Raw genomic sequence first — 20,950 nt, forward strand, 5'->3', positions numbered from 1 at the left:
AATCTTAGAAAGCAAGAAAGTTAATAAAAGCAGTTCTGATAACTCCTTAGCAAAACCACACATGCTTCCTACGTGTGCTTGGTTACCCGGCTACAAAGTACCGAGCACTTCATATAGTTTGCTCTGAGATGCCTCTGCTTGGATTTGCTACTATGCGCTGCAAAATAAATCCCCTGAGGGTGTGCTCCCATTTAAAAGCCAACAATCATGCACTTTTACCGCAACTCTTCAGGACTGCCTTGTGTTCTCAGCTCCATCCCAAAAAGGGGATAGATTTACTTGGTCTATATATACAGCAGTGATGGGTAATTACATCATCTGCTGTAGTTGCGTGATTCAATTTTAAAAGCTGTTGCTTTCCATAGCGCGCTGAAAATGACAGTATATGCCCTTAAATGAAGATAATATTCGAACTCATGTCTCCTGTGATCGTATTCTTGGGTGATCTAAGATATAAACTTAATGTTAACTAGGTAGATGAGTACATAATTATAGTGTACAGAAACCGAAAAAGACATATACTTTTTTTTATTTATTTTTATTTATTTTGACCTTCACTGAAGTCTCAAAACCATGGAAGCGTCTAATTATCTAAATGCAACCTTCCACATTGCCTTTCAGCCGGCCACGGCAGAATTAATGTGTAGAAATGTTGATGCTAATCAGAAGTTGGAGAAAGGCAGCAAGGAGAAAAAGAATAAATGGGCATGCAAATGTAAAATAGGAGCATAAGAAAAGCAGAAGGAAGGGTGTCACAGAGAAGGGTGGAGCTCCCTGAAACATTATGGCCAGTATGATGTCGGACTGATGATGAGGCAGTGCTAGGTTGTACTCACCGGGCTCCCGTGGAGGATGTGTTTCCATCTCCGGACTCTATCAATGACCCCGATGCTGGCTCACCTCCTCCCTAAGCGGAGGTGACTCCTAGGCAGTTATCATTTTGTTGTGCGCCACGTGCCATGTCGCAGCCGCCGGAGCACCCTGTACGTTTTCTTGTGTACTTTTGCTCTCTCTGTTCTCTGCTCTATATCTTAGGAACATAACACCTCGCTTAGTATACCTATAGCCTTGCAATGTCCTTCTCTCTTGAGCTTCCACAGACTGCAGAGCAGGTGTTACTAGCCTCTTCCTTTGAGTAGGTACTGGTAGGAGGGGCCTGCCTCAGGTCCTGGAGACCGAGACAGAGGTGAACCAAAACCAAAAATGACTACACTCGGTCAGTCGCAGCCAGCATGACTTGTGGGTGGGGGGGATGGAGGTCTCGCGTGGGGAGGGGGTCGGGCGGGGGAGCCTACCCCCCTATAGAGGGGTAGGCTGCATGCCTGCAGTCTACATAGAGAAAATGCAGAGTGTGCATGACTGATTAAATAGTCAGTGCCTACAACAGTGGGCTATCCACTTGCCTGCTCCCAACCAAACCCTGCCTTCTGCTTTCTCGCAGTGCGAGAAACAGAAATAGAAAATGGTATTTAAAATAGCATTTTATGTTTCTGCTTCTCGCACTGCCAGAAAGCTGTTGGGGCGACGCTCCTCCGCCCACATGGACTAGCCCCCCCTGCATTATTTATGATTTGCAAGATGATTGTTTCAGTGCTAAATCGTGGGGCAAACTTCGACGTGAGATCGTTCAGAAGATTGTTTTCATTGGCAAACTATTTAAAAGTGATTTTCAGGAGATTGGCTCAGAAAAGTACCAGAAACCAGAGGGAAGTGTTTAGAATAATTCCGGTCTGCACATTTTTTTTCTCTAAAGTATAGAAACGTTCATGCATTTTTTTTCCCAAACAATATTCAAAGTTTTTTTGCATTTGCAGTATTAAATCCACTTATGAATTAATTTTCCCCCAGAACTAACTGATGTGTCCACATCAATTAGTCAGTGTCATTGACTTCTCCCTTGACTCTTCTACGTATGCAGTTCATAATATTTTTTTCCCCCTCTTTATTCTCGTTTGGTGACCACTAGGTGTTTTATGTTCATTTTTATTATCTTACTTCAAATATTACTTCTCTGTAGCTGACTTGCTACTGCTACTTGCATTGTTACTGTAAGAAATGGGGTTATTATTTGGGGCAGGTGACTGCCCATTTTAAAGAATAAACACGTCTTGTCAGGGTGAACCCTCGGAATCACTAAATTAACCTGAACTCGACTCACTTTTAGCTATGACAGTGAGCCCACAGCCTTTACTTAGGGCAATATGCAAAGTGGAAAATAATGAACTGAATTTGAAAAATACAGTATAATTTAATAGACAAAATGACAAACATTTCAAAAAGAGGAACCGTAGGTATAAATTAGCAAACTTTTGAGTAAAAATTTCACCAAAAAGCAGAAAGCGCCAATGATAGCCAATGTTCGCAGTAGACCATGACCTAGCCGTAATTTGAAGTCGACCACAATGGGGTACCAGTTGGATACACCAACGATGTTCATTCTAGTCAAAGGTTTTACTTTCTGATTTAGTTTTTTAAGTGTCTGTGAGCCATAGGAGTATTCTTCTAAGGACCTCAGAACCTCTGGTGAGGCACTAACAGAGTGTAGGACAGAGGCCAACAACAGGGTCCAGTCCAGGTCCAGTTGCCAGTGGTCAGCTGAGAACTTTCTAGAACAGGGTCTTCCAGCTTGCCTCTCTGTAGCCGCACAGGAGGTCAGTCAACTGACCATTGGAGTCCACTTGTTTGTCCTGGTTACGAGGGAAGTAGGTCTAGTCTTTTAGGGCTCCTCTCAGGTCAGGAACAGAAGATCCATTCCTCTTTTGTTCTTCCATATGCCCAAAGGTATTCTGAAGTGCATGCCTGAAGGTGCCATATTTGTGCCTGCCACTAACTAGTGGGTGGGGGGTTGCTACTAGGCACTCCCAAACCAATGGGGCTAAAGTTCCCAGGGCCAACCATACCCACGTTTTCAGTAGTTGCTATTTTTCTTACTGCAAACAAGCCCAAAATACCACGTGATGGGGGAATTTTGAAGATGTTGAAAATCTTCAGCCGCACTAAACCTGGACCCTGAGGGCTGGTAGTGTGAATGGGGAGTGTACTATGGTAGTTCAAGTGTCCTCCCACATCTAACAATAAAATCTAGTTTGAGACAGGCACAATACCCACAACATACCAAGAGACAGATGTCTAGTAGGACAAAACCAGGTCTGTTCAACAACCAGTCAGGGGATCCACAATAATTTTCTTGGCATCCGGTTCTCTACTTTTTAAGTCTGCCCCAAGTATTAAATATATCTCAACAGACCTGTTAAGCAGGATTTGACACTGTACTGTGAAAATGAGGCCCATATCCCCAACCCGGCATATTCTGTTGAGCTAAAATCAGAGGAATCATTTCTGCCATTCGGGTCAGAATATTGTTTGCTCCTGAGACGAATTCCACATCTCATTAAAAACCTATTCAATGCCTGAGCACAGGCTGAGAGCTACTAGAGGCTTATGCTGATTAAACTACTGATAGCACAGGCAGGTGAAAGGTCATTTTCTAAAATGTGCTTTCCTTTCATATTTATAAAAAATCTGACTTCACATTGAATTGTATTATTAATAACTATTAAAAATAGTTGTTTAATGTTTTTGTAGTTGGTCCCTTTCCCGAGTTAGCAGTATTATTAATGGTATCTGCAATATGTCATTCACTTCTTAAAACAGGTAAGCCTGCCACAGTAAAAGTAGCTTTTTAGGCCTACATTGTAATATTAATTTTACACATGAAAGTTGATCCACTGCTGCTGTTTGTGCTACATTTCACCGTTTTGTGTTGTGGAAATGCCAGAATAGTGCTTGAGATAGAGTAGAAGACCATGTATAGGGAATACTCAAAACAGCCATTGACAAAGGAGAGGAGAAATAAAAAAGCTGTGCATTGAACTACTTTATGAGGATCAGCAGTAATAGGGAGAGGCATAAGAAAGTCGACCTAACACCATGGGTTTTCATTGTCACATCAGTGGTTCCATCTGGCCTCAAGGTCAGTCATACAAGAAACAGCAAGTTCTAAAGGGGATGTTCAATGTTTACGTAAAAGAATATTAAAATGGCAGTATATAATAGTATGCATCTAATTAGCATTATGTTTTGAAATATTCTTTATATATTTTCCTTAATGTGTGCTTTGTTTTAGAACACTTGGGCAGAGAAAACAGCTCAGCAAAGGGCTTTTTTAAAACGCAGAGAAGGAATCAGTCGGCTTGAAAGAAATAAAGATAATCTCAAGGAAAACAAAGACGAACGCTCTGTACGAATAACTCGGCGAGTGAGCTTTGATGGCTCCCATCGACTTTCCCTACCTAATGTTCATGAAACAGGAAAATCACAGCTGAGGAAGTATTCACATTTCCATCGCCAGGCGAGTAGCCCTGTAATGGTGGTTACAAAGGAGAATGAATCCTCTAACACTGCACCCAAAATGAGCCCAATTGGAAGTGGCGAAGAAGCAGAAGAAACATCAGGAAGAGACAGCATGGCAGATGCTACCACCTTACCATCTCCTGCACAGCACACTGAAAGCAAGGAGTTGCTCACTGAGGAAACAGATCTTTCTCAACCTGGAGGAGATGAGAAACAAGATACTGACCAGAGCTCTCATTCTCCTGGAGAATCTCTCAACACTAACATATTGGCGGATTTTAAAAGTGCAAACATACCTTCTCAAGGGCTCAGTGGGGAGCAGCAAAAAACGTATGGACCTGATAATGGTGGTGGAATACATGAAACTGAATCTTCACCCGGGAAGTCAGAGTTTAACACATCAGAATCAGGTCCTGCAAAACAAATAGATTGGGAAACCCCCCTCGAAAGGGCAAACGTTGCCCCAGTGACTGAAAGTAAAAATGTACCTGATATCTCTGAAGACAAATGCCCTGAAGACAGCACAGCTGGCTTTATGAAGATAAATGAAAGAATTGTAAAAATGCCTAATATGTATCTGAGAGGCAGCCAGAAGCAAAAGAATAGCAGATCTGTTGGTTATTTCAAAGGGAAGCAAAGTGGAGATGGTGGCCATGGCAGGTCAAATTCCAAGGTTTACGTAAGTGATTCTGACAGCACTTCATTGGACAGTGAGGATGATCCTAAGTCTCAGTGCCATCAATATCCCATCAAAAATGCACCTCAGAAGTTTGGTGCCACCGACAGACATTTGGATCTATCTGACCCTGACTATGCTAGTGATAATCCCAGTGGAGAGGAGGAAATGGCACCAAACATAAAGTATAGGTTGGCTTCTATGAAGCCCAATGCTAGTGGGCTGCCTGGACCACAAGACCACTCATTCAGCACAAGCAGTAGTGAGTCGAGTACCGGATTTGCTAGGAGAAGAGGGAGCAAAGCTTTTTCATCTTTTCGCAGATCTTCTATGCGTCTCTCCAGAGCAGCTAACAGGGAGCAGGAACCAGATAAGTCAAGTACTGTTAATAGTGTGAAAAATAAAACTACTGACACACAAGCTCATCCCTCAACATGTGATCTTGTGGCTTGTCTTTACCCAGCATTAAGCACCAAAGATGAGCTGCTTGAAGAAAAGAGAATCAAAGCAAATTTAAGTGATAACTCAGTAGGTAAGCAGAGTCCGGACGTATTCTTTGTCATTGTGATATTTACATGGGAGTGGTATGTCTTGCTCTTTCAAAATTTGTCTCTGCTTGTAGCATTGTTGCATATGAATTTTAATGTACGTTTCACTCAAGTAATTGTTGGATGTGTTAACACCGATGCAGTTGTCCACCCCTAAAAATCACGAGTGATGTGTCACTACCTGATCATAAACTATTCAAAAGAGGTACATAAAATGAGGTTGTGTTGAAAGGGTAGCATTGAAAACATTGAATGCAAAAGGCATAATGCCCCAAAATATCGACCCTACATATGTGTAGGATCAAAACAATGCACATGAATTAACTTCAATATGATCAGTGCTTAATTTGTAAAAAGAAAATTAATGCCAGTGCCTAAATCTCTGCTGAGAAGCCAACAACCAGCATTATTAAATGTCAGCGTGCCGAAAACCAAGACTGCATAGTCCTCCATTTACCTCATGCTTCTATAATCCACTACCAGACACGTCATTCCCATTTCTCTCACTCTTGCAAGTTTCTGCCTCCGTCTATGTCCTCCTCCTTTTTTGCCCTATGTGTATTTTTCTCTTTCTTGCTCTCAGAACATGTCAGAAAAGAAAAATTAAGTGCTGGTCTCCCAAAAAGGAAAACCAGTGACCCCCACTGGCAATCAAAAACTCAAATTAAGAAGAACTTAATCCTAAGTATAATAGGACTGGTTTCGGGAACATGTGGGGTTCATTACAAGTCAGAGTGATATTAGCCGGTATTCCCTCACCTGGAGGTACCGATACAAGGTCCATCAGTAACTCAAAAGGGTAGCAGAACAATTGCCCATTCCAGGTTTTTGTGAAATAATACACATGGATCTGTATTTGTGACCATTATTTGTATATGTTTGCATGGTATGTCATCTGCAGAGTGTGACTGATTGGAACAGGTCGAAATCTACTGGTGAAACAATCCAGTTGCGGGAGTTGCTGTAGACCTCTTAATCCTGGTGGAAAGGGTGCAAATAAAACAAAAGTCTGCATTACCCGGTATTGTGGATGGAATGCCCATTGATTAAAAGGTGTAACTGTAAATTAAACGGTGTTATGTAGAGATAACAATAATTGACAGTTGAGAACAAAATCATTAAATATGTGAAAAATATACTAAGGAGAAACTATTCTGTTTGTATCATGAGAGGAATAAAGGGTGAAGTGAAAAGCTAAATGGGAGAAAGAAGACATTTTAAATTTTGAAAAAGGAGAGTTCATAAGAAGTATAAAACGTGCAAAACTAGGAAAATAAATGAAAGATTTACCAAAATTGGAGTAACAATGTAGTACAACTCAAAAGTAGAGTGTGTTGTTTATGGGGTTAATGAATGAGGGCGGGGGGAATAAATTATAGAGACCCAAATAAGGTCTTTCCTCCCAGCGTGAGGTTTTGTCGCATTTCGAACCAAGGAGATTAGGAAATATGCAATGACAGGAGAAAGCACATTTTGTATGTGTGCTCCCTGAATATCGACACCACAATACATAGATCGGGCACAATCCACATATATGTACCTGTGTAGTACATATAGCTTCAAAGTACATAGATGTAGTGTCAGGATAGTAAATCTATACTTCCCTATATGCACTTACCTTTCAATATTTTGCCCCTTGATATTATGCCCTTGCTATTCTTGTACCACAATATTTTTAGTGTTGATATTCAGTAGTACAACAGATATTGACCACAGAGCGGTGCTGTGCATTCAGGCCTCTTTTCTAAGATGTCAATGCCTAGCATGCGCTACATCGGTGTTAGATTTTAGACAACGGGTACAAATGTCTTTGTATATGCAACAAAGTTTCACTTGAACAATTGTGCTCTGTTGAATTTGCAAGATTGTATTTCTAGAATACTTGTAGGGTCGGGTATGCAGCCTAAAGCTATTTCACGGCAAATTAAGGCCACTGCTACAGGAATTGTGCCCTATACGTAATTTGGCCATCTACTGAAGAATTGTGAAACTGGATGCAACATGGATCTGCACTGGAAGGCCGCAAGACTGACAGAGCAGACAACTCACAGGAGTTGTGACATGCAAATGACTGTTAATTTACTGAAGGTAAAGAAGTTCACAGTTCTCAGATGTAAACTCAATTAACTCGCTGTACTTATTTATTTATTTATTACGGCATTGGTATGCCACCAAAGAGCACAGCGTAATGCTAGATGTTAATTGGCTGGACCCTGAGCATGGATCTGAAACTAGGTACTAGAGACCCCTGTCAGCCCTGTGTGCATGTGATCTTAAAGGATTCAGAGGCCACATGGTTTCTTGCCACTCCTTTGAGTTGAAGGAGTGGTCGAGCCTTGTTGTTTCTTGGAGTGGAAGGATTGGTTGACACAGTAGGGTTCTTGGCTGTAGAGCGAATGCCTCATCAAATGAGAACCAGTTTGGTAATCTTTAGAGGACTGTTCTGGTTTCCAAGGCTGCTTGTCACTCACATTTTAATCTTTTGCTAACTCAAAAACAATACATTGTATGGCATCACAATTACACTGGAAATATGGTCGCCACCTGCATTACAGCTGCAGTGGTCTGTTGAAATCAACCAATGGTGTGACTCTTAGATGGTTTGAGTCCAACCATGTGTTGACATAAAGAAAAGGAAGACCTGAGTTAACTCACATTGTTTTACATAGAAATAATAAATAGAACAGCACCATGACAGCGCACTTCCTCCAGGCTGTGTTATCGTATGTCGAGCCACATGGTCCCCTAATACCTGGGCATGTTCATCTTTTTCAAATCTCGTTTGAGTATGGGCAAATTTTAAGTCACTGCGGCCCAATTGTGTACCCTTTGAATAGAAGTAAAGAGCAAGTGGAGGGAGGGTTCTATTAGTACCAACAATATATGTATTATGTGGGTGTTGGCTACATGGAGCCCAGCATCGTTGTTCATTTTTCTTCAGTACTTCTGGTCCTAGCATCTTTATTAGTGATGAGGTTCAAATTAACTTTACAGGTGTCACATTGGGGTAGGTATGGAACAGGCTTGGACAAAATAATAATGTGTTCCATGGTAAAGAAAGTAATTACTACCATTCTGCTTAGTTCTTTTGGCAGTAAACAGCCTGGTTCTCAGGATATATAATGGCCCTGCCTTCATGGGGGTCACATTGGACTAGTCCCCTCAAGCACAAAGTCTTTTGATTATGGAGTATTCCCTGAGCTGGCTTTAGTGTTCTAAAGCTACAATTTGTCAAAATACAGTTGATCTGAAAACTTCAGCCATTGAGTGAGCAAATCTTTAGGAATTTCTCGAATGTCTTGCTGACTTTTTGTCAACACTTTCCGGACATCACTCAGTACTCATAACTCACCCCAATATCGACCTTCTGACTCTCAAACGGGAAAGTGTTGATGCAGAGGTACAAATCCTTTACTGTGCACCATTAGAATAGTTTGATACCAGAATATCATTGGCAAACATAAATATTGTGCCATAAACTTTGTTGCCAAAAATATCGCCCCCATTCGAGCTAATAATATAAAAATCTTTTCCTGATGGTGTATTTTTCTAAACTTTATATAGGACGCAATTTATGTCAGACAATATTTTCCACTCTATAATCTGATATTCAACAGTTGTAATTTGCGGGAAACAATTTTATTTGTATTTAATTCATGAATTTACATAGCATTGGGCCATACAAAAATTGCTTGAAATCTCTGAATGGGTGATATCACAAAATGTGGGTGGAAGATAGGTCAATTGTGAACCAACTGAAACTATAGAGTAAACTGTAAAGTGGAAAGAAGTAGACCAAAATGCTGTCGATAATGATTCATATTCAATAATTTTCTGAATTTGAGGAGGTTGACTGGTGAGAAGGGTAGAAGGAAGCAACAGAAAGGGAGGAGCCTCAACCATGGAATGCTTTGCCACCAGAGAATTTACATCCTGCCGGGAAATGTCACAGCACTTTTTGTAGGCCAACAGGTTGGTCAGTAAGAGAGCCGGATTTTATTGAGATAAGGATCGCTTTGATGTTCACAGCTTTATGTGCAAAGCATAGGGTCTTGGCTCACCCTCTGTTTCACTGGGAGATAATGAAGCATCTTCTTAGCAGGCACTAAGCAACAGAGAGGAGGTCAGTTATCTTCAGTCCAAGGATGCTCCAAGTGCTGTAGAAACTATACATTTGATACAAATGTAAATATACATGCGTTTGTTAAAACATTTTTTTGTAGAAATAAAATCTGTGCTGCTTACTTATCTGCACAGTTTATCAACAAATCTCTGATCGTCCTAAATGTTGAGGTTTTAAGCCAAAGTTTCATTTCCTACTATATCCATCTTCTGGCTTTTTTTACAGGTTATAAAACTCATACCCTACGTTCTATAATCCTGATTTAAAGCAAAAGTTCACAATTTTTAACAGAATGCCATTAGGAGAACCTTTTTAGCAAGTTATCAATTGTTTCAGGTCAAAAATTAGTAAGACACTTTTCTCTAATATGACAGTTTAATGTAATATCCTGTTATATTCGATTTATAGAGCCTGTTGATCATTGCTGTCTCTGAAATTCAGATGACATCATCTAAGCTGTCATTGTTAATATGTATATTTTTCAACAAACAGAGTATTTCAATCACAAGCTAGGAAAAACATAAATACATTGATAACTTGGTTCTATTTTTTTACCTTCTTTAAGAAGCTGAAAAGAGATATGCAGTCAAACTAAAAGAGATTGAAAGTGATATGTCTGCTTTCAATGGTGATAACCCTCTACTGGCGAAGATGAAGGAAGAACAGGAAAAGGCTATGTATTTACTGAGGTAAGTGAGGAGGGTTCAGTTGCTTCATTTGTTAATACAGTTGTTGAATGGCAGCTTTCAATCTCACTATGATTTGTTTGTGTGGTTGGCTTGTTTCTATTGAGGAAGTGTGCTGTGCCAGTTCTTCTCAGCCGGTGTGGTATTGTTTTATCTTACACATGTAAAATGCAGCATGGTAGAATGTGAAACTCAGTATTGCAGAGGCAAAACACATATTGCCAAGCCTTTCAGAAATGTTTGCGGCCCGGGTCAAAACTTCATTCAGAGCCCTTCTTGACACTTCTTCCTTTTATGCCAGGAGGGGAAGCACTTGCTCCAAATCATAACAAAGAATTCTCCAGGAAAGGGAACTTTGGTAGCTCCAGCATCTAACACCATCTGTTGGTATGGCTGTATTTAGCTACCTTATCATTATTAAACAGGCAGGCTAGCTTTAAAATCTGGAAATTAATTCTAATGCAGGAATGTGGGGCCTGAAAAAGTGCAGGGCTTGGGCATAATGCTTTCTGCCCTCCCCTTCTGATCCTTCTGATGGCCTGCCTGTGGCAAATAGTAGGGAAGACAGGTTAAGGAAAGTCAAAATAAAAAGGAGTTGTACTGTTACTGATTTGAAACAGTAAGACTCAACTAAACCCAGCTCTCCCAAGAGGAGACAAATGCATTGCTGCACCTTTAAATAACACGCGTAAATCAGCACTCTGAAAAGACGAGGCAATAAAACAGGACCCATCACTCTCTTAAGGCGAGGCAAGAAAACAGATTCAGGTGCATTTAAAGTGACATACACATATTTATTAATCCAATACTTTAAGAAGGAAGGCAAAATATATTGGTAATGCAGGTTCCCAAACATCAAGTAACTTAAGCACAAAACCAAAATAACATATGGCATATATACATGGAGCAGAGAAACTTAGAAATTATATACATGAAGTAAGTAAAAGAAATACATCACCAATCATTCAATCATCATTCTTGCCACACTCGGACAAAGGAGGAGCAGAATTCTCGATCGGCATCCGCAATGTTCCCTGCGGCAACATGTCAGTTCCCCAGCGAGATCCTATCAGGGTGCCAAGGTTTCCCACCGTTAATACCTTTACTCAACCTGAGCTGACTGTACTGGTCTGTGTCAAGGTCAAGACAGAACCTGGCCAGGCCTGTGTAATTTGACTCAGAGACAGAGCTCAACATTCCACAATTTTTTTTGGTAACAGCAATCTCTGCCCTGAAAGGTACCAAGCACGCATCCCACACAACATTTGTTCCAGTTGGAGTAAGCTACACCAGGTGGAGTCAGTACAGAAAATGAAGTCAGTTATACAAGATTGAGTCAATGGTGAGAAAATGGAGTCAGTTATACAAGATGGAGTCAATGGTCAATATATTGTTCTTAACATCATTACAGGAGTCAGGAACGTTGTTAACAATAGCGGCTCACACAGGTGAGAGCAGTGGGGCAGGAGGGGTGTTGGGTGGGGGAAGTTGACAGACAATAGGATAAATGATAGTAAATAAATAAAATCACTTACTTTGAGCTCACAAGAGGTTTCATTTATTTAATATTACTTATCCCATCGTCTGTCGACTTCCACCACCCCCCACCCCGCCCTGCCCCACATCAACGCTCTTACCTGTGCGAGCCGCTACTGGTTGTCAATATTCGGAGGTAAGGATGGTTTTTAGGGATGGACAGCAATACATGTTAAACAACAATATACGTTTTTTGTGGATGGCTTACCGCAATATTATGAAGCTCTGGCTGAATTAGTAATTACTAACAATGTAGTTTAGACACAACTGCCAATGCTAAACGGCAGTAAACTGAATTTGTGCATGTTTTAGCACAAATGTTTGTCAGCTGTTTATATTCACACATTTTGCCAATTACCACCATGTTAGTTGGTAGCAACCGTCGGATCTCAATGTTAAAAAAATATATATTTATATAACGTGCAAAATTAGGAACAGAATCATTTGGGGGCATTACTATCCATTTATTATGACATATATGCAAACAAGCACCCAAATTCTGCACAGATGTATTTGCACGGTGTTGTCTTTTCATCTATTTTGACCAACAGGGTCTAAAAGAAACTGTAAGGCTAGCTGGCAAAATTACCCACAATAATACTAATAAAAAATAACATGAAAATCAACTTGTTATGATGGAAAACCAAATGCCCGTTTAGTCACTGCAAAATATATATGTGGTTTGCTACAGTTGCAATCTACCGGCAGATTCAATAAATTGTGCTACCCTGCAATGTGTAGGTATATTGTGGGGCTGATTGGCCACTCCTGAGGGAAGAAGTGTGTGCTATGCTCAGGCTTGGTCTGTTTGTATGTGTGCGTTGTCATATTAGGACTCCACATTAAGAGAATAATGTGACACAAGTTTATTTTCCCTTTAGTTTCTATATAAATGTACCTGTGTGTTATATAAATTTCCACGGGCACTTTGTGACCATAGAAGAAAGGGGGCAGATTTATCAATATTTCATGCAGCGCAGCAAGACACCCTGCTGCGTAGCACTGCAGGAAAGGGAGCGGGCAAGAATGCATCATATTTAACATTATACTGCTCATTCCTGTCCTCTCTTTGTGCTGGTGCATGTTTGGCTCCTAGAGCCAATGCAGACACCCTTGTGTCATGGTGCAAGAATGCCTGCGTTGCAGGCTGGACTGTTTTTGTGCAGGAAGGGACAGCTTCCTGCACAAATACAATCCTCTGAGGTTTTGTCTTCTTTGTATGTGTGCTGAAGAATGCGGCACACATAGAAAGAGGAAAAAACAAAGAGAAACAAATATATTTCTCCTAGTTATGCCTCTCCTGGGAAGACGTAGCTTTGTGATACATTCCCAGTTCTACCACTCATGGTAAATCAGGGAATCCATGGGTGTATGCGTGAGAACACACACTCTACCCATGGAAAACCTCCTTGGGGCAGAGTAACGCAAGGTGGCGACTTGCACTGCCTTGAGTTACTCCAGATTTACCAGGCACTGAAGGGTCACGCAGGTGGCCTTGCGTTGCTTGGCCAATCTGACTTTAGTCTTGTGTTGCCAGTGAGTTACCTTGTGTACCTTGTGTTACATACTTTGGTAAATCTGGCCCAAGCTTTCTATTACTCTTTCAATGTAATGAGCTATGTTGCTTGCTGGGACAGGCCACTCTATATAAAAGTCAACAATAATATAAACAAATATAATATTTGTATTATCAATAAACATTGATGATTTGGTCAGCAGTGAACTATAGCATTGATACAGTAAGATAATATACAAAAGTAGGTTGTTGTCTTATGGGCTTGTGGCCTGGTTGAACACTGTTGCACAAAGCGTGCACCAACTTCTACCAATGAACTTGTATTTTGAGAACCAACCTATGTACTAATAGGTCGGTTCTCAAAATACTGAATCATATTCATACCTACTGCATAAATATTTATGTGGTAGTTCACAAACTGTGACTCACTATTGTTGGCTACTACCACAGGCCTTTTGGCCTTCTGGGTTCCGCAGACCACCATGTCTGCAATTGCTTTTCAATAATGTAACCTGTGTTCCTAAAAGGTAAACAGGATATGCTTAGAAAAAGAGAATGCAAAATCTTCCAAAAACTTTTAGGAGTGGTTCTTTGGACCACTATATGTTCCAAAAATATGTTTTTGTCCAAATTCATGAAGAGCAAGAGGTCCCTTGTGGACCCCTTCCCTTTTGTGAATGCGATACCACCTCGTTTGAGGTGGTGGTAAAATATTAATGTTTTACAAATGGATTTTGGTTGCAAAGCATTAATATATTCCATAAAAAAGTGGTATTTAGAAGGAATAGGACTCTTTGCAATGAATGTGTGTTTCACACATTCCATTATACCGCGGTTGTTACAAGACTGTGTTGTTTCAACACGAACCATTACATCTAAAGTTGTTTCAGGACTTAGAATAGTATTATTTACTATTCCTACTCCAGTTTATGCAACAGCAGGGAAGGTGTTGGATTGTAAATCCAACACCAGTGGGCCCCCTACAGCAAATCGTTGAAACTATTTGCGATGTAATGGAACATGTGGTAACAACGCAGTTGTTGTAACAACGCATTGTAAAGGAACAGCGTTGTACTGACAGCTTTGTAAACGCTGTTTTCCATTTGGAAGTGACACCCTTAACACGTCCCTTTCAAATACGGTTCCGCTATGGTTTCTGAAGCCCATTTAACAATTCGGAAAACCATTTCCATATTGTTAATTGGGTTGAGTACAGTTGAAATTGTGTTTTAGTGGTCACAAACCCACAGATTTACTGGACTTGAGTGTTTGCAACTGTTAAAACACTTTGGGCCTCATGTATGAAAAATGGATAAGGTAAAAGGGGTTGCAATTAGCACTGTAGCATTCTTATTTTGCGAACCGATCCATTGATTGACTGATTAATCTTTAGTCGATTATACACATATAAACATAAAAGAGTTAAACAACATATAAACAACATTACAATCATGAAAACCATACATCTCATCAGGTAAAACAATTATCCATGTGAGATCCACAGTGCATCTACTATACATACAATTGCACATTTGAACATAAAGCACCTCAAAACGCTTGAAACGAGAATGAGATTGTATCCAAATCTAAATAAGAAATACATCCAAAGAAATCTCATTTCTACAGTTACTTCAGCAACCTTACATAATAACGAATGTACAAATGATCTTAAGTAGGAAGAAAGTTCACTAATACATAAATAGAAACTAATATTCAGTGGGCGTTTGCCTTTGAACAGCATTTTTCAGGAATCCTCCCTCACAATAACACACAAGTGGGTCAGACAGTGTACGAAGATAATAAAAAGCTGGTTTATACGGATATAATCCACAGGATTTAAGAACATGATTTGCCTTCAGAAGGCTGTTAAATGTCCAAATAAAGAAAACAATTAACCAGTGTTTGAGGGGAGGATTCATTGCAACAACAAAGCAAACTTGAGTCTGAGGCATATTGACCTCGAGGAAAGCAAAGATAACTTCTATTGGCACCTAAGTGGAGTGGAGTGCAGAAGTGCTTTTTCCCATACATGGATAGTTTGAATAATGGCTAAATCCCTCAAGTTTGGCTTAGTTAGCCCACTTTTCTCTCTGTTAGTGGCTGCAAACCTCATATGGAGCTATTTCACCCTAGCCCTTTCCCAATGGTCCATGATGAGGTACACAAATCTAGTCTGCCCAAGACTTCTGCCATTTGCTTTATGTGGTCTAACCACGAAATCCTGAGTCCAAAGTCACAACCAAGACAGTTGGTTACCACTTTGTGGTTGAACTCTACTTTCTCGTTGCTCAATATTGCTCTATATTGAGATTCAAAGGGGGAGCGGAGCGAGCTCCACTTGGTCAGCCACATATGTCAAGCCAAGTTCCTCATGTAAAAATACTGAGGGCTACCTGGTCTTAAACCCAAATAGGCACCAAAAGAACAAATTCTCCTCCTGTTGTAGCTTAGTGCAGTAGGAAACTCCCCATCTTGCAGCCTCAAATGTCAATACTGGTAAGCATTTCAATTTGTTGATTTCAAAAAGGGGTTATACAGGTCTACTGCCAACTTTTTGGGGCACATCATACAAAGCCCCTAATGAATGATCATGCTGAAGGCAGTGATTAGCAGTGCAGGATAATGAATCTAAAGTCACCCCAAGTTAGGAAAATTCAGAAAGCCTAAACAATTTTTACCCTTTATAGAAATGGGTCTAAATTTGTTGTTTTGTCTCCCGCACACCATATGGTGGGTTTTGGTTGTATTGACTTTATGGTCCAAATTATCCATAAACAGCACAGAATTCTCAATAGTTCCCTATAGATAATTAGGTGAGCAGGACAACACTGTCTGCATAAGGTGGAACCGAAACTGGAGTCAAGTTTACCTTAGGTAAATCTTGCCCTTTAGATGAGTGAAATCAGTTCAGATATATAAAGGAAATAGAGTTGGTTCCAGAACATACTCCTATTGTATGCCTATGGACAACCTAAAAGTGTCTGTACGCTCCCCCTCTGTTCCATACCTGATCATTGCTGAGAACCCATAGTATAGTATGTGTAAAAACGTAGACCAGGGACTGAGGCAAACCAGCCTCAATAAGAGTGTTCCATAGTTTTGGAAGGTTCACACGGTCAAACATGCTGCTTAAATCCATAAATCAAGGAGGAGAGAGCCAGTTTTGGCAATTGTATATTTCCCATTCAGTAGGTTAAGGTTTAAGCACTATTCCTGTGTCCCTAACCCCCTCTAAAACCATATTGGACCTTTCTGACCCAGCCGTGGACCAGCCCCGCCGCCGCATGGCAGCGGCCCGAAGGTGACGCCAGATGGTGTTCGTCAGATGGTGTTCGTCAGGACAGGAGGCCGTACTGGGAGAATTATGGTGCAGCCAGGAAGAGCGTGACCTCTCGCAAACCCACTGGGGTGTGTTAATCGATGTACTTGGCAGCGCACAGCACCTCACGGAAGGAACACTTGCAGGCACTACAGGTACCAGCAGGCTTTGCCAGCAACCACTGGGAGGGTACCAGAACTATATTTAAAGTGCCCAGCATGCTTAGCGTTTGTCTCATCAACCTGCCTTCGAAAAAGTGAATCCATTTCACGAAACGCGTCAGGCAATTGAACTTTGTGCGGAGTGCTTGCCTTTCCTGATTGCAGCTTCCAGAAAATAAACGGATTAATCAACCTACCTGTGTGTGTGCTGGTCCAAGGGGGTAACTCTGGTGTGTGTAATGTTTTACGGCTGACCCAGCCGTGGACCAGCCCCGCCGCATGGCAGCGGCCCGAAGGTGACGCAATATGGTGTTCGTCAGGACAGGAGGCCGTACTGGGAGAATTATGGTGCAGCCAGGAAGAGCGTGACTTCTCGCAAACCCACTGGGGTGTGTCAATCGATGTACTTGGCAGCGCACAGCACCTCACGGAAGGAACACTTGCAGGCACTACAGGTACCAGCAGGCTTTGCCAGCAACCACTGGGAGGGTACCAGAACTATATTTAAAGTGCCCAGCATGCTTAGCGTTTGTCTCATCAACCCGCCTTCGAAAAAGTGAATCCATTTCACGAAACGCGTCAGGCAATTGAACTTTGTGCGGAGTGCTTGCCTTTCCTGATTGCAGCTTCCAGAAATTAAACGGATTAATCAACCTACCTGTGTGTTTGCTGGTCCAATGGGGTAACTCTGGTGTGTGTAATGTTTTACGACTGACCCAGCCGTGGACCAGCCCCGCCGCATGGCAGCGGCCCGAAGGTGATGCCAGATGGTGTTCGTCAGGACAGGAGTCCGTACTGGGAGAATTATGGTGCAGCCAGGAAGAGCGTGACCTCTCGCAAACGCACTGGGGTGTGTTAATCGATGTACTTGGCAGCGCACAGCACCTCACGGAAGGAACACTTGCAGGCACTAAAGGTACCAGCAGGCTTTGCCAGCAACCACTGGAAGGGGACCAGAACTATATTTAGGTTTAAAGCATTTTATTAAGACAAAAACATAGGGAGAGGGAATAGGAGGTTAGAGTTACATACATCATAGCAAAGAAATAAGCTGATATCACGAATGTGACGGTGGACTAGGCCGCTGTAAAAAAGGGAGCAACAGCAAATAATAAAGGCTCAATATATGCAATACCTCCATTCTGAGCACAGTCAACACCATCAGTCTGAGCATTGAAAATAATAGGCAATAATACACAGAAACCCAACCCGCCTTCTCCTAGAACCCTCCCCCAAACACCCCAACTTCCCCCACCACCCCGTCCAATGTGTCGCTGAAAACGCCACCTGCCCCCCACCGCACCCCACCACTCCAGGAACCCAGCCCTTCCACCACTCTAGTCAGCTGGAATCACCAGTGGCGTCAATCTTAGGAGCCTAAGGTACCTCGGACAGGTGAGTTCCCTAAATTCAGTAGTTAACAGTGCCTGAAAGGGTTGCCACAGCTCGTCAAATTGGTCTACCTCCCCTGCCACCGTGAGTGACAATTTTTCCATACCTAACACATGCCAAAGCCTGTGCAACCAGCCAGTGATGGAGGGGACCGTGGTAGTGCGCCAGTGGATGAGGATATTCTGAACCGCTGAGCCCAGCGCTATCGCGATTTGCCTGCCCCTACGGGACTTCAGCGGGTACATCAGGCCATTAGGAAGGCCCAGGAGTACATACGCCGGAAAGCGCGGTAACTCAGTTTCAAAGTGCGTATCCACCTCATCAAGAACCTCCTTCCAATATGCGGCCAACAAGGGGCAATCCCAAAGAATATGCGTGAGGGTCCCCACCTGACCACAACCTCTCCAGTACCCCTTCTCAATATGCCTACTCATCTCATGCAGTCTCTCAGGGGTGTAATACCAGTACGTGGATACCTTGGTGAATGTCTCAGTGAGGCCGGTGTGATACGCTGAATGTCTCGCCCGGTGTGCAATCTGGTCCCACTCTTTGTGGCTAAGTGTCTTGCCCAATTCCCTGTGCCATCGTTCCCTACCCGGATTATAATAGTGAAACGGAGGAGGCTGTAAGAATTTGTAGAGATCAGTGATCAGTTTAGCATCCGAGGCGCGGGTCACCAGCCACCGCTCATATGGTGTTATCTGACGAGCAGCGGTGTCCCGCACCTGGGGTTGAAGCGCCCAGTGCCGGACCTGCATATAACGCAGTCTATCAGACTCCGTCAGGCGGAATTCCTGTTGAAGCTGCTGAAAGGGGACCACCCCCTCCGGCCCATAGATCTGAAAGAGCGCCCGGCAGCCCGCTAACCGCCAATGGGAGAACGCGCCCGGCTCCATCCCTGGGGAGAAATCCGGATTATCCACAATGGGCGTAAACGGCGAGGGGAACGCGGTGAGGTCCCGAGTCTCGCAGACCATGTCCCACACTCTCAGGGGGACCCTTGTGACAAAGGAAGCATAGAGGTTGGGAGGGCGGTGAGCCCGACGCAAGAATGGGACTTCCTGGAGGGTGCGCCCCGCTACCGACTGGTCCTGAAAGAGCCAGTGCTTATCGGATTCCCACCTGCTCCACTCCACAAGGTATCGCAACTGCGCCGCTTGAAAGTATTTCCGGAGGTCCGGAATACCAAGACCCCCCGCCTCCGGAGCAAGCGTGGAGAGAACTCTCTTCATCCGTGGTTTGCGACCCTGCCAGACAAAGCGCGCGATGTCAGCTTGCGTCTGCCTAATCCAACCCACCGGAGGCTGAGGCGGCAAGGCTCGGAAAAGATATAGGATCTGGGGCAGAACCGTCATCTTGACCGCCGCAATCCTGCCAAGCCAAGACAGCAGGCCCTTGCCCCAGCGGCCAAGTTCCTCCTTGATCTTCTTGGTGAGAGAGGTGTAGTTAGCCGTTACCATCGCTGGCAACGTCGGCGCCAGTAGAATCCCCAAGTATGGCACCAGGGACGATGACCACTGCATGGGGAAAAGCCACTGGAGGTCCCGTCTAGTGTCCGCAGCCAAGGACACGTCCAAAGCCACCAACTTGCCCATGTTCATTTTGAAACCGGCCACGCGTGAAAAAGCATCCAACTCGTGGACGCAGGCAGGAAGGGATCTCCTGGGGTCATCCAGAGTCAGCAGGACATCATCCGCATAGAGGCTAACCGCGTGAACATACTGCCCCATCCTGATCCCTATGGCGTCCGGGTTTTGGCGGATCCTCTGAGCAAACGGCTCCATGTATAGAGCAAAGAGGAGTGGGGAAAGGGGACACCCCTGCCTCGTGCCGCGCTCGATCGTAAAACTGCGGGAGCTACACCCGTTGACCCTCACCACAGCGGAAGGGTGCCTGTAGCAGTTGAAAACCATTGAGCAGAATTTGTCACCGATGCCAAATTTTTTGAGCACCTGCTCGAGATAAGGCCAGTGAACTCTGTCGAAGCCCTTCTCGGCATCCACCGCCAGCAGCATCCGCTCGCCCGGAATCCGCGACGCCTTCTCCAGAATGTGCGTCACGCGCTTGGTGTTGTCGACAGTTTGTCTGCCGGGCACAAAACCGGCCTGGTCGGCCTTAACCAGGCCCGGGAGGTGCAGGGCCAGCCTGGACGCCAGAATCCCCGTATACAACTTGAGGTCGACGTTCAGGAGCGAAATGGGCCTGTACGAGCCGCATAAGGCCCGATCCTTCCCGAGTTTCGGAATCACCGAGACTGTCGCTCTCAGGAGATCCGGTGGGATGGCTCCCGATTCGGAGAAGGAGTTAAACAGCCGAGCGAGGATAGGGGCCACAACCGGGCAAAAGGTTTTGTAAAACAGGGACGTATAACCGTCCGGGCCCGGGGCCTTCCCGTGCTTAAGTCTGGCAATCGAGGAAATCACCTCCTCGACGTGGATATCGCGCTCAAGATATTCCGCCTGAGCGGAGTCCAATGCCGGAAGGGCCACCGATTCAAGATAGTCCGCAGATTCCCGCGGCGAGGAGGGCTCCCCGCTGTACAGGGCCTCATAGAAACCACAAAAGGCTTCCGCCACCTCCGTGTCACCCGAGACAGCCACCCCATCCGCACCCAAGAGCTCCTTCACCACATTTCGCTGT

At 43.5% G+C, this 20,950-nt stretch overlaps 1 protein-coding gene across 3 annotated transcripts in view; it reads left to right on the forward strand.

Moving 5' to 3' along the window:
• Positions 1-20,950, forward strand: part of LOC147708002 (uncharacterized) — a 507,148-nt gene that overhangs the window by 340,410 nt on the left and 145,788 nt on the right. For all 3 annotated transcript variants that reach the window (XM_086926813.1, XM_086926814.1, XM_086926815.1), the window contains 2 exons: positions 4,127-5,561; positions 10,266-10,389. In XM_086926813.1, the coding sequence (XP_086782939.1) occupies positions 4,127-5,561; positions 10,266-10,389 (1,559 nt within the window). The remainder of the gene's footprint in view (positions 1-4,126; positions 5,562-10,265; positions 10,390-20,950) is intronic.

This window comes from Lissotriton vulgaris, chromosome 6 (genome assembly GCF_964263255.1).
Source record: "Lissotriton vulgaris chromosome 6, aLisVul1.2, whole genome shotgun sequence".
Classification (NCBI taxonomy): domain Eukaryota; kingdom Metazoa; phylum Chordata; class Amphibia; order Caudata; family Salamandridae; genus Lissotriton; species Lissotriton vulgaris.